The 26,706-nt window shown below is 38.8% G+C and overlaps 1 protein-coding gene across 1 annotated transcript in view; it reads right to left on the reverse strand.

The window, feature by feature from the left end:
- Positions 1-26,706, reverse strand: part of USH2A (usherin) — a 396,442-nt gene that overhangs the window by 33,119 nt on the left and 336,617 nt on the right. The window contains exon 60 of the mRNA XM_075496427.1: positions 21,241-21,595. Coding sequence (XP_075352542.1) covers positions 21,241-21,595 — 355 coding nt within the window. The remainder of the gene's footprint in view (positions 1-21,240; positions 21,596-26,706) is intronic.

Consider the following 26,706-nt stretch of genomic DNA (forward strand, 5'->3'; position numbering starts at 1 on the left):
GCCCAGAGCCCAGCCTTTGGCACGGCCCTTGCTTTTGGCAGCCCCGTCCCCTTCCCGTGGGCAGCACTGGCAGCACCGCCGCTGCTCCAGGCGGGACCGCACCTTTGGTTTTGCCGTGTAAAATGCTTCACGTGCTGCCAGTGGCAGCACAAGCTGTTAGGAGCAACAAATGCACTCCCCGGCTAATTCCACTCTTCTAACTGTAAATTAGGATAAAAGTTATTTAAAATAAAACCTTGTTTTAACACATTTTTCAAAACATGAAACGAGAGAACATGAATCATGAATAATGTATCCGTCAAGATTTGCTTCAGATTGCCTTTTTTGTTTGTTTATTTTTTAATTCATGAGCACAGAAGTCACTTAAAGTCTGGAAACAAATTAGCATAGTCTTTCATGCCGTTCAAAGGCAGCGGCATCCGTAATGCAAGGTGCCTGCCTTCCTGGCTACCTCGGTCCTCCTCCCGGGCACGGGCAAGGCTGCACAGCCTTCAAGAGTCTGATGATTTTACACTGCCTACTGTGATTGCTTTTGACTACTTCGAAGCGCCCCTAAGGTGGCAATGGGGTCAAGAGGTCTTTGTAGGTTGAAAATGATCAAAAATTAGCATTGATCTGTAGCTGTCAATAATACTCTGCGTGGGTGGACTCCCTGCGCAAATGTTTAAACTGCATACAACTACACAACCTAGTCATCTTTGAATCTATCGATCTGATGAAGCAGCACTTTCCAGTGGTGTCACTGGGCTTTTCCTCTTTTTTCAAGGCAGACCACCTTACCCGGTTGCCCAGGTCTCGGGGCACGAGTTCAAAACGGGACAGACACATCAGAAGATCTCTGAACCACTGAAGAGCTGCCCAACAGGCAGCTGGAGTATCTCTCCCTTCTTCGGGGGTAATTACCAAAACGCAGCAAGGCATCACCAGTCATGTTAAGACTAGGCTCTGGTTTCTTCTCTCTCCCTATCTTCTCTTTGTACAGTAACCCCTATTTGGCAGGTACCTTCAACATCTGATTAAAAAGCTAGCTCATTCTTTCTGTAAGTCTCTAACGAAACTCAGTGGCAGCAGACATTACCACATTGCTAATCGTAGTGGTGGCACAGGGATCCAAACCTGTTCTTTCATAACACCCAGACATAAATGATGGGAACATAATTCAGTATGACGTTCCCTTGTCTACAGAGGCAGAGATGCTGAACTCTCCCTAGACAAGGAAGGAGAAAGCTATGGTCTCCTGGCAGTCAGAGTGTTAATTCGCCCATCCTCCAATGCCAGTTTTCAAATTCTCCATCAAGGAAGTCAAACAGGTTCCTCCACAAGTGACAGAAGTGATAGGGAACGCTTGGGGTTTTACTAAGATACTCAGTTTAACCTCACCTTTGTCATCATCCTCTTACCCATTTCCCCATCTAATCCAGATTCTTTGCCATTTTCTGGAAAGCACTGAGAGTGCTTCCACCTCGACTCTGAGGTTCACTCTTATTTCCCAGCCTACTTCTTAGCCCCTCCCTTCACTCTAAACATTACACTGAGTTCATATTCATATGCAATCCCTAACTTGTCCTTTGGGCTGCCTTGCTTCTCAGGCTTATCTCATGCACACTGTGTCTTTTTCATTTAAAAAATCTACTCTACTCCTAAAGCCTTATGCTCAAACTCACAAGGATATAACTTACAGATACACAAGTAATCTATGAGTCCCTTCTTGTAGCGGTATGGACTGGAATATAAATTATTCCCATGGTAGTACTGAAAAATCTCAAAGGTTAGGCAAACAGAAAACAAAGTGTTATTCATTTTATAAGAAATTATCTTGCCTAGAGGTCACCAGAATTTCCATTTTCACCAGAAATTGATGTTGCACTATTTATTTTCCTCCCAATTTGTGTAAAAGATATTTTTGGATTTTTTCATTAATTTTTTTTGTAAATTTCATTCTTAATATCTTACATTTTAAGAACTTTGCATTTCATTTTAGAATTTTAAAATTGCCCTTCAAAACATTTTTTTCATTTTAAGTCATTATTATGTTCTTTGATATTACCCAACAGGCCTTCAATAGCAGTAACATGTACCACATTAGTGATAATTTTTATGGTATATAGAAACCCCAAGTATTATGAAAGAAAACTAAATAAACATTTAAATAACATTTTTAAGTTTGTAAAACCAGACATTTCCTTATTAAATCTAAAATAATTTTGGAACATTTTTGCCCAGGGAATATTCTTCCACATTGTCTCTGGTTGAGATGAAAAGGCACCCTTCCTTTCCCAGCCCTGAGGTGGATCGATGCAGTCTTTTCTTCTACAGTGGCTAGGAAATGACATTCAGGAATTCATTCTAGTTGAGCTTGCTTTTTTATAAATAAATTTAGGAAAATGTATTTAAATAATATATTACAGTAGATTCAAGTTACAAAGTAAAGCACATAAAATGGCTTCTTTATTAAAGCATAAGCTTTGATTACATGATCATAAAGTATTCTTTCCTTGAGATTCCTGGCAAACTTCATGCCTTTTTTTTTTTCAACTTTAAGAATGTTCTCGTAATTTATTTTTAAAACAAATGGTAGTTTTGCCATCAATATGAGAGAACAGTAGTCGTCTATCTTCTGTGACCCCATGTTCCTGTCCTTTCCTAACAGTACCATGCTAGCAGCTTTTTTAAATAAAAAACCTAATTTGCACACCCTGTTTCACTCAGCACATAACTGAATAATTTCCTGTGTGAATAGTCCTACATGGGTTTGTGGACTATACCAGGGAGAAACCTTTAGAAACAGCAGTAATCTAAGTTTAAAATGTTCTGCAAACAGCAACAATTAATGCCTGATATAGAAATATTACATTGCAATTCATTTCCCTCCTTTCTGGCAGAGCATGTAAGGAACTGTGAATTGCAAGCAGCTGAATCTGTCTGGAGGAGCTGGTGCCTATTTTCACAGTAGGCGGTTTTCTTTCCCGGCACACCTGGGGACCTGCTGCAGCCTCACCAGGCATCTGAATCCCCAGCTTTGACTCGAAAGCAAAGCACTACAAAGAAAACTAGGATGCATTGCACATTAAAATGAAATTGAACACATTTAGCAAGCGTCATTCAGTCACTGTGTTGGCCTTTGGGTAGCAGTACACTTTTAAACCACCAACAATGTCGCACTTTTGCTGGTAAAACCTAAAAAACCCCCCTCTTTGGGCAAAGTCAAGACCTCAGTAGTCTTCTCCATGCTGTTTCAGTAAGAGCCTCTCCTCTCCTCTCCTCTCCTCTCCTCTCCTCTCCTCTCCTCTCCTCTCCTTTTTCTTACATAATTATTTATTTAAAATTCATCAAACATCGCTGACTGCCACCTTCTCAAAAATGTATTTGCATCTGTATTTGTCTAATTTGTACTAAGAAATATTGAAATCCAAAAAGAGATTTTTCTGCATGACTAAATAAATCAAATAAACCAAAATATCAATGACATGACATTCCACTATAGACACCATCTAGAGGACGATGTTTTCCTAACATTAATATTTTATCTCTAACAACACTCACAAGACCTACTGTATAATAAATCATAGTTTTGCACCTTCTTTCTTTTTTTTTCCCCCACATTTTTCCACTTTAAACCATATTTATTATTCCTCATTATAAGAAAGTGACGGAGAAGGAGAGAAGAAGCTCTCTTTATAAACTAGATACCTGACAGGACTGTTTTCCCCAAACTTTGGTTTTGGTCAGTTCAAATCTGACAGCCCTACTTAACCTGAATGATAATGTTTGCTTTCAATAATCATTCTGGATATGAAGAACTAGACTAAGTTTCTCTTCAAAATAAGGCAGGCAGAATCTGAAGCAAAAATTTTAATACTATTTACTTGAGAGACAATAAAGCATGAGATAAAATACTTAAACCCCATTGAAAAACAATTATGTGTCACCCTCGGTAAAATGCACGTATATTGTATGTTCTGGTCTTTAGCTGCGTGGGGCATGCTTTGTGGAGACCTGATGGGAGTGAGAGAGGAGAGAGCAGATACATCAGCAAAGACTTCATGGTATATGAAGTCCAGCATCATATCAAAGCAATGTCAAACCCTATAGGATTGAGCTGGGAGGTTTTTGTGATGTTCCAAATTCACACACTGCGTAATTTGGAATCTGCATAAACTCATCGAGGCATTGCAGAACTTGCAATTTGTTGAGTCTGCCTTGGTCACAAGGGGAATGGGAATGAATGATCCTTCAAGTGGAGCTTTATAATCTGGGATAGCAACGTGTCTTCAGGGAAGCTAAAAAGCTAGGAAAGGCAAGCACACAAATGCTGGCTGGGGTTCGTATCTCTACAGTTACGACTAGCGCACTCATACAGCTGAACTCCAGGAATATGTTTAAAAGAAGTACTACACACAGTGCTCCTGCTGAGCAGCAACTTTCCATCCACTATTCGGTAACATTTAGGAGCGGTGTTCCTCTCATGGATTTGTTCTATGTTGTCTGTAGGCATGGCACAAGAAAGAAAAACCACTGCTGCTGTAAAACAGCAGCTAGAGCCTAAGGGCTCAAACCTGCAAATGGTAGGGGGTACATCCCTTAATATGGAACATTAGGGGGTTAATGTTACATTTTTCCTAATGCCATAAACCGTATTTTCTATTTGATATATTGGCCGATGGCCAGAAGGAAGTTAGATGCTTTTGTCAGAACAAACAAAATCTGGAGTGCCACATCAGTGCAGTCCGTGTCTTCTTAGTCTCAAATCCTTTTTTTTCTAGCAAGGTCCAGAGAGGCAGGTGTTTTGCAGAAGGGCTTCAGTAATTTTAAACCAATGTAATGAAACCGTGGATGTTTTTGTTATCCATAAAAATGGATAACTTACGTACCTGAACTTCTCAACTGAAGGTATCGTGGCAATCAGTTTTGCTTTGTTGCAGAAAGAACATGCCCTTGTCTTTATCAAATGTTTTGGCTTTTGGTTTCATTTGAAGTTTTGTTTTTCAAGCATTCACATTGCTCCTCTATGACATTTGTGACTACATATATCTGTGCCATAAGCCGCCGCCTTCATCTCCTTTCAAATTACATCCTACAAGATACTGTGAAGAAAAGTGGCTCTGAACACCGTAAAACATCTCCCATCTGATCTTAAAATGACCTGGGCACAGTATCTGAAGATTTCTATTTTCTGTAAAATTTGAAAAAGGCAGTTTGGCTATGGTTTTGGTGTATGGAAAACAGACAGGGGAAACCCCTTATTTTTCCCCTACAAAAGCAATTGTTTTCAGTTTTTGCCTTTGCACAGCTCAACAGCCATAATGGGGAAAAGGAAATGTAAAGAGAAGAAAAAGTTTGAAGAAAATCTTTATGGGGACTTGTACAAGGACAATCTGAATCTTAACATAGATTGCAGGTGAACTCCCACATCAGTTCCCTTGAAAATGCCACTGAATGTCAGTTGTACTCCATAAAATTAAGACTTTGCAGTTATATATGACTTTTCATGGTAGGATCTCACATCATGTTACAAACATTAATTAATTAAGTCTCAGGATATCCCCCTGTATTACTGGGTGCAGCTTCAGGAAACGATCATTACTGGTTTAGACCCCAGTTTACACAGGTACAATAGATGTGGCGTATTATTGTTAAATGCAAGCTTACTTTATTCCCTTTCCTCAATCATTCTGAGTCCTTGTCTCCCTCACCCAAAACATGCAAAAAGAGCAGTTCTAACTGCTGCTAAGTAGAGGAAGATAACACAGCCTCAAGGCAATTCACAGCTTTAAATCCCTGCTTTCTGCCAACACAATGGAAAATAAAAGCAACATTTTAAAGGAGACTAAAAGGTTTTTACTTCCTACTGTTTTATTCTTTTTTCTCTGCCCTGTACTGAACAGCCCTAGCTTTTCATTCAAACTTTGCCTGCTATGTGTGTAATCACTTCTGAGAGATATTAAAAGGTAAGCATAAACAATTTCCTTGGAGCTACATTATAAAGGCCAAAGTTTAGTCTGAATATGTGGCTGCACTTAAAATGTCACCTTTAAAATGAACTGGGTATTTTAAAAAATGATGGGCCAAAAAGTACACAAACCCCTATCTCTTGAAAGGCTTTCCGTCACCAGGTTTTTCATTCCTTCCCTTAATGCTTTACACTTCCTACATGAAAATACCTGCTCTCCAAATAAAGATGGGCTGAAAAGTAAATGGAAGTGTGCAGGTAGCAGTCTGGGAAAGGTGCAGTCCAATTATGCCAATCCATGCCTGGAAAGAGAGATTCGCTCCACACCTTTTTGTACAGAGCGGTCACTCTTAGCAGAAGGCCAGAAGCACGCTGCTTATGCAGGTAGGGATGCCCTCTCTCTCTTCTGTAGCTGGAAGAAAGTTCAGCCTATCTGCTGAATATTAGCAGGGGATATTGATTAGACATATATTTAGGTGTACACTTCGGGGAGGTATTTCTCAGCAAAGCACAGCTTCCCATCAAAATACTGACAGGTTCAGCAGAGGTCTGACACCTTCCTGCCAGGACTTGCAGGATGTTCCCTCAAGTTTGGAGTAGGGGATAGCTACAGGGGATCCCTGCCCCTGCTGGCCATATAAGCTAATGGAAAGCCTCAACAAGTAGCCTGAGAAGCCCCCTGTGTCACATGATGGTAAGAAGAACAGAAAATCTTGTTTTCCCATTGCAGCTATTACGGACTGCACTGTTGATGAAAATAATGAGGTCCAATAAAGATTAAGTTATATATTGTTGTGTCCTTAGCAGCTATGTCTTGCCATATGAAGGCTCAGAATCAACTACACACCAAGAAAAGAGTTCAAAAGAAGACAGGAAGAAAGAGTGGTTATAGATTTTCATGGAGTAGCTGGGAGAGAAGCTGCTTGCAGGTTTAATGGCTTGAAACCAAGTGACGCCAGTGGATAGGTGAACTTCCAGATCCTCCTAGGATCACATGGCTACAGTCCCCTCTAGCTTAAGCCTCTTAAGGCACAAAGTTGGAAAGAAACTCACCTTGACACAGCATATGAAGCAGTGTCTGCAGACTGCCCATTCCCATTTTTTATGCTGTCAGACCAACACTAAATTCATATGCATACACAGAAAAGTAGACAGACGAACCTGCTACAGTCTGAACAGGAAAAGCAGCTAGCTAGCATAACTTTTAAATGTTAATGCATAAATAAAATGGGATTTTTAATATGTCTTTTCATATGGTTACACATTCATTAGTCCTTTCTAGTGTGACTTGGACTTCTCAGTGTAAAGCTCCTACCAAAAGAGAAGAAACTCTGAGCTGCTTGTGATTTGCACTAGCAAGATGCAGTAGTTAGGGACGAGATGAAAGATGTAAATACTGAAATATTACTTGAAAACTGAAGCATAAGTAGTTCAGATTCTGTATTTTCCTTGGATATTTAAGTTACTTGGGGAATTAAAGTAGATCACCAAGTCAACAGGTACATAGTTAAGCTTAGTACAAAACAAATCGTGCTGGTTTCAGAATCGAAAATATCTTTACAGCACATTATTGACTCCAGCATATTAACTTGTAAATCCACTACTTTCACCGTCTCATCTATTGATTAGCTGCATGTATGCATGTTATAAATGAGCAATCCAAAAACAAATTACTACAATATAGTCATTTTGGGCCAGACTTGTAAATGTATTCAAGTGCTCAAAGATGAAGATAGGCACTATGGGAAATAGAGCTCCTACGTTCAGACACAAAACTTGTGTAGCTAGCGTCCTCAGTTACTCTCTGTACTCCGTGCAGAGGAAGGGAGGTTCCTCCAAAGGGAAAGCCAGATATTTATGTTTAACTTCTGTTTTGAATAGCCCTTCAGAGGAGCCTCACTCTCTCTCAAGACAGATTAGACAGACCTGCCTACATTGGCCGTCTAAAGTAAGTTTTTAGAATCCAGAGCTGTGACTTTTGCTTAAATTCACTTAAGACTCAAAGAGCCAAGAAGCCAGTGACAACATTTTCAATCAGCAGACAGCAACAGACCATACAGGTGAACTCTTTCTTTTTTTTTAAGGTGAAACAGAAAACTATTGATAGCTTCAGAAGTTAAACTGCAGCTGTTTCAAAGCACTTCAAAATCAATGGAAGCCTCCTTTTGCCTTTTCAAGGATCCTGGATCAGGGTCTTCATGACTAGGAGAACAAAACTAAATGGTGTATGCAGATGGCATTCAACTAGAACAGGGATTGGGTTTACTTAATCCATAATATTGAAGCAAACAACCCTGACTCCTGATTTCCATCCATAGGTCAACATGTTGGCAATGATCTTCAGTCTGAGATGATGTTACTCAAAACAGCATGGTTTAAAATTTCCATTAACACCCTCAAACCAAGTATCATTACAGGGGTTTGTTAACAAAGCAATTGAAAGTGTTGTGATGCTTCTATGCAGGACCAGAAAGATGAAAAAATGCAGTACGCTAAAGAGCTGTTGCAAATTTTTGTCTCAGAAATGTCCTATTTTAAAAGCCACGTGTTATCAGCTCTATTTGTCCTCAAAAGGGGCACTGTATTTGACATCAAAGCAACTGGAGCTCAAACTATTGTGTTACCTGGCGGAAAAGGTGATGTTTTTCTTCTCATTTGCTCTCAGGGTCTCTATTCGGCCTTTTTAGGCCAAGACTTTCCAGTAACATTAAGCACAGCACTTAAATATGTCACTGTCTTAAGCTACAACTATAGCATAAATCTCATGATCTATTGGTACATCATGGGTCTAGCATTTCTAGCATAGACTAGCATTAGAGAAAATCTAAATTATCATCTGTCTTGAACCCCTGAAGAGAAAACAATAAAAAATAATTTTATGATGCTGTAATGACAAGAATAATACTTCACTTCATCTGGGAAAAGATGTCTTCCAGACTTCTCATTAATTCTTTTTTAAAGCCTGTTGAAATATAAGAGCTCTGCAAAGTTTCATTCATTTTGTTTGTGCAGAGTAAAGTTTTGTTTATAGCGAAGATATAGAAAATTTATCGCTGCAAGGAGTCCACTTCCCTCACTCTCTTGCTATATGAAATCTGAATTTGCAATTCTGATTTTGTGGAACAACAGTAAACTTGGAGCCTTTTTTGCAGCCACTAGAGTAGCATCTCCACACTGCATGGAGGATTTGGCTCAGGCTAGGAACTCTGCTCTGGATGGGAAAAAAGAATCAGTGCATTCAAACCTGCAGCAAACGGACTTAGAAAAATACTTGGAGCACAACTCAGAAGCAAAATGAGTGATGATTTGTGATATGCCCCAGTAGGTTAAATAGATACTGGGACCTCTGTCCAACTTCCTGTTGTGAATATACGACTCCTCGGAGTCCTTCTGGCACACAGACAGCACACACTCCAGGTGTCTCATTCAGATGGACCATACCCCAGCAGCAACATCGTCTCTATGTTAGGGTGGTGTGGGCACAGAAGCCTTCAGAAGACACGTGCTACATAAAGAAGGAAGGTGGAGCAGGCATGGATTAGTTTAAAAAAGACATCCTACAGCTGCAAAGTCAAAGAGCTTAGGGGAGGCTACTGTGCTGCAGGTCCAGCTGCTGCTCTTGCACCAGTCATGGGTTGCCTTAAGTGGACGTGTGTGTGTTTGTCTCCTAAGCCTTTGCCTGAGTAACTACACAGCCTCCAGTAATATAAGACCTTTAAAGGACATTACCTGACTGAAGCAGAGTCCTGCCTGTTGTAAGGACCCACGGAACATCTGGAAGTAGAAACAAGTTCCTAACAAAAATCTGAAAAAGACAGAAGTTATTTTCTCCTAGACCCTCAGGATTGGAATTAATTCTGCTCCTTATATCACTATCATAGTCTCTAAATGTGCTCTTAGAAAGGAAGGCTTGTGAAGGGAAAGGAAGGGAGGAAGAAACAGTTTCCACAGTTTTGGTGGAGGGAGTAAAACAGCTTGCAGTTGCCAGAGGTATAACAGATGATGCCCTAACGGCTGTAACATGGCACCTGCTAATAAGGTGAGAAAAAATCCTCTGAATCTGGTAGCAACATTGGCAGGGGTTCTTCCAGCAAGCCCTCCACTTCATGGGTAGAAACCTTCTCTCCATGCTCATAGTTTTTCTTGGCACTTCTAAAGCAGTTCAATGAGCATATCCTTTCCAAATCTTCCAGCCTGTCAGATGCTGGTGGAGGGACATCTGCACCAACCTCTCTCTTTCTTTAAAGACTGAAGAGATTTTATTTGATGAGTGCTAAAGAAACAGACTTAAAAATACAATACAGTTTTTACAGTTAAACAGTAAGACCCATCCATTATGGGTGCATGCGAGTAGAGTACAATACACTTAGATGTTCCAGATCCCATTTGCCATGCATTTCTCTAACTTTGGTCGGATAAAAAGTTCAAGGTGCTGAGGGAAATACTTATAGTTTGCGATAGGATAAACTCATAAATTGGACTTTGTTTCCTCCTACTACAGATTACATGTATGTAAACTACCCCCAAGCATTGTACATAGGAATTTTTCGGACTACCGTCCTTACAAGAGTCTACTACTTTCTGCCTTTGGTTTCTTTGGAAACAAACCAACCAATCAAACATGAATTACTTATGTTTCGGTGCTTTCACTTGTGATCGTACTGGTACCGAGAAGCAGGAAGGACAGATATAAAGACTGTTTTGAATTTTATTGAATCTGATTAACTGTCTGGTTTGGGCTCAATTTAAATTTGTCAAGAGTAAAAGTCCCCTGTCATCTTTTCCCTGTTCCCCACACAAATGAGATCTTTACACAATTCAGAAACTGTGCTAGGTTTGAAGACAAATGCGAGAGCTGCCTGTCAGCTCATTCACCAACCAGCCAACCCAGTCAGCTAACTTGCAATTTCCCATTTGTCTGTTGGACATCGCTCAGTTGTGTTTTCAACATTGCCAAAATGCATTTCAACCAGCATGAAGATCCAGCAGGAACTGGGTGCCCTTGCAAGGGCGTGGAAGTTTCTGTCTTGAAAGGTGCATGGGCAGGGGAAGCAGCAGCTCCACCTGCTCAGCAGACGCAGAGTGGTCCAAGGGAGGGAGGGATGGCAGCGGTGGGGTGCAGGACCCCTTGGTTTCCAGCAGACACTTCTACAAAACTGGTACAGACCGCTCCGAGTGCACCTCCCCTGAACCACTGATGTGCACCCAGTCCGCCAGATCCCAAGCTGGTAACATGGCTGTGCTAGGTTATTTTACCAAAAGGTCTGGCATACACGAACTATTAAAATCTGCACGCGGTTTAAAGTACAACTGGTCAAACTCAAATATTCCAAATAGCATTTACTATAAACTTATGTGATTTTTCCTCTTTGTATGGCCATCTCAGAGTTTTTTCTTTACAAACTGAAGAGTTGGATGAGTGTTTTTGAAATGAAATCTCATTGGCTAATTGCTCACTTTATTTATTTACAATTTAATTTCCACATTGTATGATGAATCACCAGAATCAGTCAGTAACGCATCTGCTGACTGGATAGCTACTTTTATTTTGTTTTTAATAACAAATAAGTTACAGCTATTTTTAATAAGCAAATTTTTAGGATTGCTAACTCTGTTAGTAAAATTCACAGAGCTTTTGAGCTTTGAAAGCATTTTAATATTCTGCAATTCTCCAAACAGTCTGAAACACAACAGAAAGTCCCATTATGATCCAAAAGAATAAAAACAATGCTTCAGTTTGAAAAGAGCGTCACATTTTGGATTCCTTTTTCATACTCAGTTAACTTTATATACAGTTACAGTATAATGTAATAGTAAATTTATACCCCTCCATTGTCACCTGTTCAAAATGCACTGGAATATTCAGGGTTTTTTTCTGTTTTTAAATCTCCATCAGAGCCTGTGTGAGAACTGGAATAAATAAGCAGCCACGTTTTCCCATACTGGAAAAGTTCCAGAAGGGAAAGGGCTCTTGACATTACAGAGCTAAAGGAGTTTTCAAGACACTTTCTATTTCCATACTCGTTCTTTTGTATGCTAGGTTGCCTGCCATTATGTTTATGTAATTCTGACAGTGTTCTTAATGACACACTAACAGATTGTAAAACACGCTGCTGGCATTTACTTGTTTTTTATATTTTTAAAACAATGTCCTTCATGTAACAGTAGTTAAGCGCGGCAGAAGGACATCATTAGAGCCATGGTTAAACTGTAATTTACACCATTAGGAAGGCAGGAGCAATTTTTATTGCCTGGCAATTTTCTTGCTGAAATATTTGGACCATATGGCTCAATTTGTGTAATAACCTTAATTTCAGCACCCTTCAGGTCTGCCTCCATCTCCTACGGAATGGTAAAATGCGGTTTAGCAGAAAAGGCAACTGTCTATACTTAGAGAGTTGAGATTAATAACATGTCACGTCCTGTTTTTGGTGAAGGAATTCGAACAGCAGCCAGATGGTATCTCTACAAATAACTGTCAGGGGTCTTGATCTAATCAATACAATGTATTAATACATCTCCCTTCGCTGCTTCTCGAGGGGCTAGCGTGCAACATCTGGAAAGATTGGGGGGACCGCCAAGTAGAAAGCTGATCCTTTTCAGAATCAAACTGAGCCCAATTAATTTTTCATGTATACTTGATAACTGTTTCATAATGAGCTATGCGTCTTGACGGAGTTAGGGTTGGCGGCATGAGCGGCTTGTGCTTCCTATCCCCATTCAGTCCACTTACAGAAACCAACCCATTAATCAAACTATCTGGCATAAAACTGAAATCTCAGCTCAGCAAGAGATCAATAACCATCCTTTAAAAAAAAAAAAAAAGCAACAACAAAGACCCCACCACAGAACAAGGCTTTAGTGGGCAAAATTGTCCAGGCATGACATTAGTAATTACTTTACCAAAAACCAAAACTCAGAACCATACTCACCTGACAGGCACCTATAACACAGATTTAATATTAGCTTCCTGTCAAAGAGTAACATTTAAGTCCATTAAAAATACACTGCCATCCTGCTTTCTAGATACAGAGGCCATCTGGCCCCTATTCACCATAATTGCTATTATAGTCTCAAAAATAATATTTATATAGTCCTGTAAATTAACAGACAGACACCCATTCCCACTCCCAAAGAGCTTTCTGTTGATAAACTCATGTTTTAGCACTGTGCAGGAATTAGGGTCTCGCCCCCTAAAAAAAGAGTGTGGCAAGATTATACATGCATTCCAGTGCTTTTTGTAAAGTCTGAAAGGAGGAGAAAGAGAGGTCACTTGGCAGGCAGAAAATGGGAAACTGCAACAAGCATAGGGGAGACGAGCTTGAATGAGGCTGTGAAGCTGAGTGATGGGAATGGATTCAAAAGGGAGCAGTAAAGAGAAAGGTCAGCTGAGAATACTAAACTTATCTTGCGTAGGACACCCAACGGCTGTTTGATGAGAATGACTTTGGTGACTGTAGACCTGGATTAGATTCAAATGGAGTCCCCAGCGGTACAAGGCTCTATATTATATCACCAATTCCCATGAGTCATATGGCTTGCTCTTGCTTTTTTAAAAAAGAGGCCCTGTTTATTAAAATTACACACTGCTTGTTAAAATTCCCTATGAAATATAGGCATATGACATAACATTTCTCAGCCAATTTGAATACAAGACCTTATCTGTGGAGGGGAGTGGGGCAGGGGGTTGGGATGGGCAGGGGGGGAATGGCTCTCTGATTACCAGCTGAAGAATTCCTGTATCTGTGGCTGTTGGGCATGACCCTGGGGATTTTAGGAAGCTGCCCTATGACTTTACCAACAAAGAGAGTTATCTTGGAGTTGCCTGATATATTCACTTAAGAATGTTGGTTAAATGTGAATTAAAATCTAGTCAAATCCAATTAAGCATTTTTAAACAGATATCTAATTTGAAAAACAGCTGTACGTATTACCCAACAAATTTCTGCCTCCTCCTCCTCCATTTTTATTCCTACTTATATAAGAAAAAGCATTTGTAGTTTACCAAAACCTTGTTTTTAAAGCAAATTTAATGCAGTCACACACAACATGGCACAAAGGGAAGAATGTCCCTTATGTTATATCTTCCTATCAAATTATACTTAATAAGGTGAAGGTTTGTGAGGATTTATTTGTTTATTTTGTTTTTACAAGTTAGAAAACACCCTGTCAATGGTGTTTTTCTACACTGCCTGATTAACTTAATCTTATTCTCATAACTGAAATGCAAGACGTACAGAAAAACGTCGTAGAGAAAAGCATAAATACAAAGCATATATAAAAACATATATAGAGAAACAGCATGTGGAGCATTTATACAATCTCATTTTAGACATCTGCCTTTAGGCTTTGTCATGTGGTCACCTATTCTCTTATGACTGCAGGTGCACAAGCTGAAAAGGTTACCACTTCCAGGCTGCTGCCCACCACCATCTTTCTGTCAGAGGGTACCATCTTTTAAATCTGTCAACCTGCATAATCCCATTGTGTGGGTTAGGAAAGACCAGCTGATTAATCAGCTTAAAATCAACCACCTTCTTTTGACAGACACATGCCACAGTAGTGGCACACAAGTGTACTAGAGGAAAGCAGTCTTGTGTAAACAGTTGCAGCCCAAGGACAGTAAATGTCCATCCCTTAGGCGTTCTAGAGGTTTCATGGTCTATAGAGGACATTCATGCTCCTAACTAGGTTAGATGCCTGAAGTTAGACATTGTGAACATCCCTCAAAAGACCTAATTCTACATGTGTTTCACTCATCAAAAAAGGACCTATGAAATCAGTGAAAACTGGATCTTGCACAAGGAGAAACCCAAGGATAAAATACACCAGATATGTCCAAATAGGTAACTAATTTATTTGTAGAAAAAATTACCTATTGATCCAGGCACTCTGGTCTAGTCAATCTAGGGTGTGTGATTAGGCATGGTCAGACATAACCCTATCAGGTTTTTACTTCTGGTCCAAAAATTTATCGAAGGGCAAAGGTATGTTAACTTCATGTTACACACTGAATTAGGGAGAAAATATTCAAGAAAAAATGTAATGAAATAAACTCCCTTGCTGTAACCTTCACTAATTCAAATCACCAGTTGCCTGACAACATATTAAGACCTCACAGACACCAGATAAACCTCTCTCTGCTACCCCGCATCCTAACTCGCAAGGATGCTTTCATTCTTGGCAGAGTTCCAGCAGGGTCTAAAGCTATCTTTCTGTGGCTGCCGAAAGCATCCAGGAGACACTGAAGTGGCCTTGGTTACAGCAAGGATGGTATAAATAGAAGAACTGAAGCCTCTCTCTCGCTCTCTCACCGTTCTCATCCAGTTCTGTTACCACAGTACTTCAAAATCATCAAAGTTGTGCAACAACCCATTTCATCCTTTCTGCTCTAATTAGGCAATTCTACATGTCTGTCTTGATAGGTGGGGCTTACTGAAGCACTTAATCAGTTTCTGGAGGGGCATCGTAGTGCCAATCCAAATGCTTATTTAAACAGAGCTGTAGTGCCAAATCCAGCATATTCTGCAGCAGCATGGAAACAACAGAATCTGTGAGACACAGATTGCCTCACACACTTTCTTTTTTTTTTAGCAGCCTTCAATGTGAAGGAGCACTTGTCCTGTATTCATCTTGTGTAAGCTTAACAGGTCTAGAGATTAAAACACAGGAAGCATTTTATATTATTGGGCTTTCCTGGCAAATAAAACAATTACAGCAATTCCAGTACAAGCCCTTCCTGAAACTGTGCTAACGAGGCTTTGAATCTTAAAAACTGCGTTTAAATCAAATGATTCATTTGCAAACCCATCACATACAGCACACACGTAGTAGGTGTGGGTCATTTCATTGGAATTAGAAAGCAAATGTCTCTATACATGAGAGGTCACCAGTTGTTGTAAGTTAAAATCTTTTCACTGTTAGGCATAATTAAAATACTCTAACAGTGGTTTCAGTAATTTAAACATTGCAGTATTGTTGTAATATTTTTCTAGGCTTCAAGAGTTCACAATTGTTTGGTCCAATCAAATCTGGGAACACTGGAGAAGTTATCACCCATCAAGGTAATTACTTTCAAGTTGAAATAATTACTCCATCAATGTTAATGGTCTTTCAACTTCAATAAAGCACTCACCTGCCGATAATCACAGCTAACCTCTTGCTCTCATGCAATTCCCTCTCTATTTAGCAGGTTATATTACAGCCGTTAGAGTGGTCACTTGTCCTGAACAGCTGCTGAATTTCACTTTGATCGGCTGTGAACCATAAAAAAATTAGTCATCTGTGTATGATTTCCCCCTAACCCATAAGCCCTTGCAGAGCTAAGGATATAATCTTTTGGCTGTATTAGGGCACTGCTGAGCAGCCATCTTGTTTCTGGTTGTGGCTACTTTCCACTCACTAACAGCAGCACAGTAGCCTAATTAACTTCTGCCCTCCACTGCCGTTTACAGCTTTCATTCTTTGCTAAGTAGCACATCTTCTGAATTTATGGCATGTGCAGGGATTCCTCCATTTACTCGCATCTTGTTTTCTTAGAGTGCAGTCCTTTTCCCAGGCATCTGAAAGAGGCACGTATAAAAAAGTTTCACTGGTCCCTCTCCTTGGCATATTTTTTCTTATTCTTGTGGCTATGATCTTCATTCCTTCTTCTATAAGGAAGCTGTCATGTACAGTCCTGCATACCGCATTACTGAATAATGTTATATACAAGGAAGTTAATAACTACGTGGTATCTCATCTCTAATGCCACCTAATGTTCACTGGTCCATATGAGGAAACAGAAATGAAGGATCACAGACGGATGTATTAAGTATTTCTGAATTTGATGAATAGAAGGGAACTAACCCTGGATGCAAGATTCCAGACACCTGTAAAATCCTGCATAGGAGGTGTGTGTATATGGCAGTACTGGCCACTTAAGATTACTTCTGTGTGTATATGGCAGTACTGGCCACTTAAGATTATTTCTGATATATTTTATATGGAGTTTTTCAGCAAGTAGACTTTATTTATTATTTTTACATTGGGTATATATTCGATATACAAATTACTGTCTGGTTATAACAACATCGTCATGCAAGCCAAAGCCTCATCCTCCTACCAAAGTCGCTATTATTATTGCTATTCTGCAATATGTCTACAGATTTCCCTTTACACAGATGAAGCATCTGCCAAGAGGAGCTCGGCCAGTGTAGTTATATACCATCTCCCCCAATAATGTAAGGTAAGCCAACATATGTTCTCAACTGTTAGCATAGCTGCATCCAAACCAAAGGCTTTGCTGGTGCAGTGATATGAGCTAAGAGACGTGCTAATTTTTTACACCTCGAGCTGACACAGCTATGCCAAAAAAGCCTTGTAGGAGAAATTTGGTCTGAGCGCCTCATACTGCAAAACACATTGTGAGTAGCCCTGTGCTTCTAGGTAGGCACAGGTGCAGGGTTTCCCAGGAATAAAGCCTATAATGCTTACACCTATCTCTTGCATCCTGTAACAAGCACATTATACTTTTAGTTACACCCTGCTGAGGTGGATTTGACACACCAAGGCCTTGATTCTACATAATAATAATGGGCATCACTGCCCATAGCAGGCAGACTTCTTCTTTATAACCCTCCTCTCTGGATGCTTTTCCTTCTCCAAGCACATTCTAACAGCTGCATATTCTTACATTTTTTTACTCATCTTCTTGGCTTTAAATTCTCCTTCTCATGATAAACAACCAAATACCTGATATAATTGTCATGGGAGAAACAGCATTACACACCCACAAAACACGTACCAAGGAAAAGTCCAAACTTACCCACAGTTTTACCTCACAGCAACATTTGGAATACAACGGTTAAAGAGCTGTGATGCTTTGATGCCATTTGGCAGGTACTGGCTTTATAATGAAATCAGCTCTGGGTCCAATGTTCACAAGCTTAAGCCCTAAGTTCACAAGAGTGAGTAGCTTGCTTTGACAATCTAGTCACTTTATGCAGATTTCTGTAAATGAGAACTTACTGTCAATCCATTCCTCTATAAACACATCTGTCTCGTGTTAATGGTGTCAATAAGACACTAAGTATCATTCTTGCTTTAGAGGGTTAAAATGAACTGGGAAGACATTGCGGGAGACACTTGTACTGCTGTAACCAGTCTTGACTTGACTTTGCTCTGCAAATAAACCAGAATGTCAGTTTAACTTGCTGTCACCTAGCATCTGTCACTACACTCCTGGCCAAACAAGCTAGGGGAGTGGGTGATGCTGCTCTTTAACTGTGAAGCATCAAAATGGCTCACATGTAATTCACTTGCTTCTAACGGTGCAGGGAGATCCTCCTTCTGGTTGAGTGGCAGCAGCTTTTGCTCTCAGAACCGAGTTCTCATTTTTATTTCCATAGGCAGCGTAAAATTTCAAGGGGTCAGCAATAACCTTAAGGTATCAGACAGCCATACCTTTGCCACATTAATTCAAATACAGATTAATGCACCTTAAGTGGGGAGTGAATAGCTGCATTTTGGGAAGGTAGAGTGGATAAGTCTGTCAAATGGTTTGAAAACCCAGAAGATGCTTCTCATTTGGCTCTGGAAATGGATGGAAACGAAGCTGTCAAATTAAAACAGTCTGCAGGGATATTAGCAAGAGCTTAATTTGTATCCTGCAGTGTCACAGGGATTGTATTTCTACTTTAGGTTTTGGTCAAGATTTATGTCCTGTGGCAGGCAACCAGGGTACAACCGACAAGAGCAAGGGTGGTACCAGCTACTGTGATTCTAGCACTGCTTTTTTTCTGGAATAATCTAATGGGATAAGAATGGAGTATAACAGATTAAATAAAGGACCGAACTCATTGCTTGCTTAATACTTTAAGTCTTGCTTGTAACATGGAAGCTTGTGTGAGAGAATGACTAATGGCGTATCCCACGAGGGAGCTCCAATAGAGATGCTTTAGGAGATTAAATGATTTAGCCTAGTACCCCTGAAAGCTATATTTTAAAGGGGCAGAAGTTTAATCATTGGAATGCTAGTTCCTTCAATAAAATTACATTTTAATTAAAGTCTCTCATTCACAAAGCTACGGTTAAGGGTGTATCAGCAATTTCATGATAAAATTCTATTTTTAAGGGGTTATAACTTTGAAAGTTGGTGTCCAGGTTTTTGCCTGCTGGGATAATTGACCTGACCTCCTGAAGATATCTTTGATAACAGGACTCCATGCACTTTATGTCAATAACTTTGATTCAAAGCTTTAGCTGTTCTGCTATATTCAGAAGAGGTAGGATTCAGATCTCAGCTCCTTAGTATAAATCAGCAACAACTCTATTGAGTTAATGTAGTTGCAAGAGCTTAAAGTGAGTGCAACTGATGGAAGAGCTGTGCAGAAAGATTTCTCCCCAAAGGGTGGTATAATATTTAAAAATAATAAAGGGTAGCAAAAATAATAATCGATAAATGTTCACAACAAAGGACAGGAGAAAAAACATGCAAGTCAGCTTCGCTGCAACACTAGGAGAACAGCTATACATATGCTGCCAGAATATCATTTTGATTCAGGATAGTGTTTGGGGAAAATCAAGGATTTTGGAGCCAGGAAAATACTAATTCAGTAAATAATAGCTTGTTAATTTAAAAGGCTTTTAACTGGTGCTGTTAAAGAAACACACTGTGGCAACATTATTTAAAAGGCCATTTTGGTAGGTTTTATTACCCACAATACAACCATCTTGGACATTTTCTGTTGTTGTTGGCATGCTTAGAAGACATTGCAATGCATGACCGGCGAGGTCAATTCCGATGCTCAGCAACACATTGCACGCTGCTGAAGCAGAGTATAAGGAGAAGCCCTGTCATTTCACTGCCTTTGCAATCTTAGGTGTCCCATCACAATTATGATTGTGATTATTTTTTTTAAAACAAGTTAAGGGAGCTAAGTACCAAAATCCTACTGAAGTTCAATAACTTCAAAATCCCAATCTACTTTTTAAAATCTAACATACTAACAAATCTAATCATACATACAATGTGAATGCAACTATTTCAGAAGCCAAAAGTATATATTCCTATCATTCAGTCAGGACCTGTTTTCTTTTTCGGAAAAAGATGTATTACAAACTTAATCCATTTAGGATTCCGGGAAGCTAGACACAAAACTGCTTTGGAACCATATGATCATGAGAGTATGTAAGATTACTGAGCTGGAAACTTCTCCCACCTTGTCATGTCGAGATTTGTCTAAGTGAGTTACTTAAAGGTTACTATTGGGTATTGCAGAGAAAGCTCTTTAGGATCCTACTTGAATGTCAAATAGATACTTTATAATTGGAGTAATTAAGAATTTAGGGGATTTCTGGTGTTATTCAATACAAACATGGCCTATGAATATCATTTAGGGAAAATTCTAGGTTTATGAAATTGAGGTGGCACTGCTGAGGAAACCCAACTTTATTAAAACCTCCTTAAACATTTTCTAAAACTTATTTTCAAGAGACAGCCAAGTACAGCAGCTATCCTAATATACAGCAGTTCAGTTCAACTATCTATAAGCTGTCTTTCTATAGAAAGACTAGAATGTAATATATATAGGTGGGAGGAGCAGTGGTAACTGCGCAAACCATAACCACTTCTGTCGCTGATTTACACAACGTTGTTAGTCAGTTCACAAAACAACCTGCCCTTTCCTGAGCCTAACCCTCCACATATTGAATTGAAATGTAATATTTACAGACATCATGTTTGGAAAGTCCCTTGAAGGGAAAGACATGTTAGCAGTGCAAAGTAACATTCTAATATAAGTACATATAATGAAAGGAAAAGTAGATCTGCTTTTATTACTGATGAATTATGAGGGGAACATGCAAATGCATTGCATAGATGAACTATGTAATTACTAATGAATTCATTCACTTTGTGATTCCAACCGAATTACAAAACTGGAATTATATACAAGGAGGACTGATTTTGTTGTTCCTTGTGCAGATCCTGTGAAACTATTTCAACAGTCAGACAAAAAGCTCAGGACAGTATTTTCAGAGCGAGACTGACAAAGTTAGATGCATGTGCTTAATTCCTCCAGACATGACCCATCCACACTTTCAAGTAATCTACTTGCCTCTATCAGGAATAAGATAGTAATGTGAAATGTTCAGTCTGCATTGGGCCAAACACAACATTTAAACCAACAATACTACTGGCAATTGGAAACCCCACGTTTTCAATCAGTGTTAAATGAGATTTTAAAATACCACAGAGATCAAAGCAGAGTAAAAACAACTTAAAACTGGTTTTGTGGTCCAGTTCTTACCATTACGGTCAGTGCTGTAACAGCTGGGATGCTAAATGTTGGATCGCTGCGTTTTTCTTGATAGACTACTCGATACAGAGATATAACACCATTGGGAGAGACAGGCTGGGTCCAGTTCAACTGCACCGAGTATGCACCTGTTGCTTGTGCCCAAGGGGCTCCCATGCCCCATGGGGAAGCCTCCAGAGTTTGGGTTGAAGCCCAGAGGCTGTCCACTGACCCCACAGCATTTTGAGCTCTGACACGATATTCGTAGAGAGTAAAAGGCTGTAGAGCATCAGACGCATCAATAAATTCCAAAGCTCCTTCAGCCCAGATGAACAAAAGCATCTCTTCTTGACTGCCCACAGGACGTCTGCAATTAAATCAAAGGCAATGTGTTTAAAATTGAAAATAACTTTTAACAGTCCCATGGTAGTAGATCCTGAAGTTCTAAGTTCAACCTGTACTGCAGAAAAGTACAGGACTTATTTCTATACATCACACACACACAAGGAACTGCCTATCTACCTTTGCATCTTAAAAGCATTTCCCTCAACTTCTGTTTGGTGCTGAGTAGTGAAGAAGAGATTTTTGAGGCAATCATTTAATTATTCTCCTTTATCTAGAAGAATACTATAAAACATGTCAAACAAGTGTGCTGTCACAGTCTGTAGTAGCAGAGTAGCAATACAACAGCACATTGTCCTTTTAGGATAGAACACATCAGATATGAGACTTTCAGAATTTAGAATGTGACATTTTAAATCCATATGTAGCTGCTAAGTAATGACTTGAATTGCAATATGGGTGCAAGTTTTCAACATTTCTGAGAATCAAACTATTTATGGAGGTACTCACCTCAGGATCCCTCATTTATAGAAAACTTATGAACAATGTACTTGAGAAAATGTTACCTAGTGAACAAGGGATAAATATTCTATCATGCCCTCAAAACCAAAGCCGTGTACTTTTAAATTCTGGTTTGCTCACAATAAATATCCTATTTGTTCTTGTGAATGGAATAAGTAATCCCTTGTGCATAAACTTAGCAGAATTTCCAGCTCCACCACAAAAACTCATTAAAATATCACAGGTAGTGCTTTCTGTATAAACTACATATTTTTTCCAATACTGTTTTTGTTTAAAAATGCAAACTTAAGATATATAAAGAAAATTCACTGTATAGGCTTTTGGCACAATGGGTTTTTACTTTTGTACATATGTATGTATATATTTGTATGTACACACACACACATATATATATATAGCATTCCTACTACAGACCTGCTTGCGTTGGACCTGGTGATATTCTGAGTATCAGAGGAGATAACAGATGATCCTCAGCCCCTTTCTAATGTCGTCCCTTCTAGTACATAATTTACAACAGTTGTAATAAGGCAAGCACTCATCTTCAAAACAGAGTTATCAAATCAATTCTTTCACTTGGCATAAAAATGTTTGTGTGAAATTAAGTTGGTTACATTTAAACACTGTGATAAATCTCAATGACAGTTGTGCTGTACTGCACAGGAATTTAAGTATTTCCCCTACTCTTCACAGGAACCTTGGCCTTTGTAAAACGTAAAAGCACTTTCACCCTCCATGCCAACAACAAAAAACAAATTACATTATCTGCCACTTTTATTGCAAGTAGGGAAAATTTGCAGAAGTAAAATTGGTTTGTCTGACTACTGGGTGTCATCATCACTATACACACAGAGAGAAGCTGAAGAACATTTCTTTGGCAAGAGAAAGTCTGTATTTCACAGAATTCTGTCTGATTTTATTTTGTTAGATCAACCCCAGCAATTACTTTAAAAATACAAAATACAGCAATTTTTTAAAACTGATAATCTTAGCTGCTTGTAATAATATATACCCAGGTATTTTTACATGCAAGTATGAAGAATATAATGAATACATGTGTGTACACAGCAGTTTATTCATCCTTTGTGTATATGCATATATAAGGCATGCATGAATATATTACTTTCTTATATGAAGCTAAAGAATTTTTGCTAAAGTCTGAGATAAGCAGGCTATATGGACGCTCTTTAGTTTAAAAGGGTTAAAGCATGGTTTTAAAAAAAAGAAGAGTTTTGAGGTACAATGTCTCTAGTGTAGTGAAATAGGCAAATTATAAGATGTGTTGATACTGAGAATTGGTTGGCAGGACTGGGTGAAGCATGGCAGGTAGAACAGGGAGGAAAGATTCCCTAGCAATTCTCTCTCTTGCAACAAAATGTCTGGAAGAGTCAGGCTACAAAATTTCCCACTGACGCCAAAATTACATCAGCTATTTTTAAGACACTTTCCCATGCTCTATTGTAATGGCAAATTAAGCCTTATGCAGAACTCTCCCTTAGATGCCGTTCACTGACTTAATGCAAGTCACATAATTCTGAAAGGTGAATCACTACTATGTCTTTCTCCTGCTCCTAAAAATATAGTTTTTCCCTGTGTACTCAAAAACATGCCTAGAAAAATCTCTGTACATAACTAAAAGGAGAGTATATTTTAGTGCAATAAAGTCACATTTAATATGTCTTGTCTGACCAAGCAGTACGGCACTTAAATGAATACACAAATTTATGTTTTATAAATTTTTGAAACTCTGATAAACAGTTTTTTCACACTGAAAGATTAAATATGCCGCCACTGTAAGCTCATCCACAAGCAAAGCTGTACAATGTAGTCTGGTTAAGTATTTAGATCTTATTACTGCTGAATATTTAATGAATGAAACTTATGGTTAGGTAAATGGTTCCATCTGTAGTGCTAAAAACCAGAATATCTTCATGTATGAATAAACTTTGAACAGAAGTGGTTGAACAGTCTGTAATCATTTCAATCGTCTTAAGATTTAAGATTCAACTGCTCATTTAACTGGAAGTGTTTCTTATGTACAATGAGCTGCAAAGGAGAATAACATTTCCAAGAGCTGGAAGCTGTCTCTTAATCTGCATAGTCTGATTTGCTGCTTACATTCATTTTAAAGATGCTCAGATACAGTTATTTTTATAAAGGCAAATTCTCCCTGCCCCACTGCCAATCTGAGCCAGATGACATAAAGAGGAGAATATAATCTTCTTTGTGACAGATAACTATAGAGCTGTATGCAGAGGACTGCAGCAACACTAACTGCAACACTCACCCCTCAGCTTTCTTATGTGGAAAGAGACTCAATGAATCCCTGAGGTCTTGCAGGTCAAGCCAGAATTATTCTTCACGTTTACCTTTCACCATGCAACAAAAGTGCATGTTCTAGCAGTGCCTGCTGTTTTCCTTACCGGAGTGGTAGTGAGTTATTTCTAGAAACACTGAGAAGTCCTGGGGTAAAATTCAAACAATTGGGGAATCACACTGTCAAATGTAGGGGAATAACACACATCAGCAATGCTCCCCCTCTACAGTTTCACATCCAATTAAACAAAGAAGCCTCACTTACCGTTGGGGTTCAACAAATCTATACTAACGTAGTTTGAATATTTTTATTTTCTTTTTTTTTTTTACAAGTTTTGATGTCAAAAAGTGAACAAAAGGCATTTGAGATTATTGCATGTAATATGCTAGTTTAGATTAGTTATTATATCAATTACAGGTATAAATAAAACCCTTCAGGAGTTCTTGTACTCAATGATATACCCATCCATGAGGATTCTTATATTAAACCATCTACTAATATAGGTGCCTTGGAAGCTGTCTTTGGTGCAGCTCATGGTTAAGGGTATAAGGGTAAGCAATGAATTAATCAAAACGAGTCAGTCTAGAAGCCTCTACACTGCAAGTCCCAACAGTCAACAGCCACTGAGACATGTCCTCTGTCTTAAATTGCCTGATGATTTTTATGCTACATTTTCACCATCAGGATTGCTCAGCTAATGAGTACCACATTACAATCACATATATATGTATATATATACACACACTAAATAATATAATCTTACTGAAAATGACATAGACACTTTGACAGAAATTCAGACACTCCCTTAAGCAATACATGAACCAAAATACTTATAACTTTACAGGCAATATTTCTTTAAGAGTCATCTCATGTGCATCCTACACAGTGCATGCTGGTGGTCAACAGAGAGCAGTTCCATTAGCTGATGTGACCTATATCTTATTAAAATACAGCAAGAAATACATCACCTATTTCCATAATATTATTTTTCCAGACTAGCAATTTCTGTGGTTGTCACAGGGGTGTTATGTAATGATGAATGGGAAGAGAAGTAGATTGGGTGATTGTCTCATGAACCAGATCTTTTCTCATTCACAATCTCTTCTAAGTTGTGGTCCTTGCTAGAAAAGTTTAAAAGCTTCAGATCTGTGTTTAAAACTGCTATATGAATCAAAAATAAAATGTCACCATCTCTTTTGTCATAAACTAACATTTTAATTTTTTGGTTTCTAACAAAATGGCTGCAAACTTGCAAGTGCTTTTATGATTCTAGAGGAAAGCACGAGTCCTGCCATTTTAATGCAAAGATCTGCACACACACTAGCTCCCCAAGCATTCCAGGGTTTGAGTTAAATGAATTTATTTTGGTGGTGATGCAGTAAGGAAGAAGCACATGATGAAGAAGAAATTACATGCCATAACCTCCCATAGAAATACTGCAGTCTTGCTGCTATAACAATGTAAGGCTATGTATGGCTACAAAATGAAAAAGAACTATGTGCTTACATCCCATTTCTGATTTTTTTGCAGCTATCTGAGAAAGATTTGATATTGTTGTTGTCTAAGCACATTTACACTTCAGCTGAAATAACTGCCAAGTGATTCATGCCTATGTAGGTGAATATAACGATTGTATCTTGAGCCCCAGTGCGCCATTTTCATTTCACTTTAAATAAAAAACAAAATGTATCTATGTCAGTCAGTGCCCTTCTGCTGTACTCAGAGGTATCAAACAGGCTACAATTATGATTGTGAAGTGATTGTGTCACATTGGAGGAAGGTTTATTGCTTTTGAGTCTGCTAGGCAGTAACACATTCTGTTTCATATTACTCTTTATATCATTGTTTGGCTGTGACTAGAATAATCAAATGCCATCAAATGCTGTCAAATTCAATTTACAGTATTTTTCACTGAAGCAGGCTTTCTGCATTATATTTCCTGTTTTCCCTTTCTAGGCTGCCATGGAATAGCAGTGGTAATCATCAGCTTTATTTACAAAACCAACAGAGTGAAGACATGTCTTGGGCTATAACATACACTTTATTCCTCTTTATACAGGGGAGGGACTTGGGGTTTTGATCAGACAATTAAAAAAAAAAAAAACCCAAACAAAAGGATATTTCACGAAAACAGGAATTTTTAGAGACTACTAATGTGTTTAAGGCAAAAGTGAATTTATATTAATTATCACTACTGATTCCAAAAGGTAATTCGATTTCCTGTCTTCTCAGTCACAGCTCTAATGTAATAAAATGTCCCAAACTCTTTGTGGGAAGCTAGGTTCAGCCCAGCGTGTGTT

Source organism: Mycteria americana, chromosome 3, assembly GCF_035582795.1.
Source record: "Mycteria americana isolate JAX WOST 10 ecotype Jacksonville Zoo and Gardens chromosome 3, USCA_MyAme_1.0, whole genome shotgun sequence".
NCBI classification, from domain to species: domain Eukaryota; kingdom Metazoa; phylum Chordata; class Aves; order Ciconiiformes; family Ciconiidae; genus Mycteria; species Mycteria americana.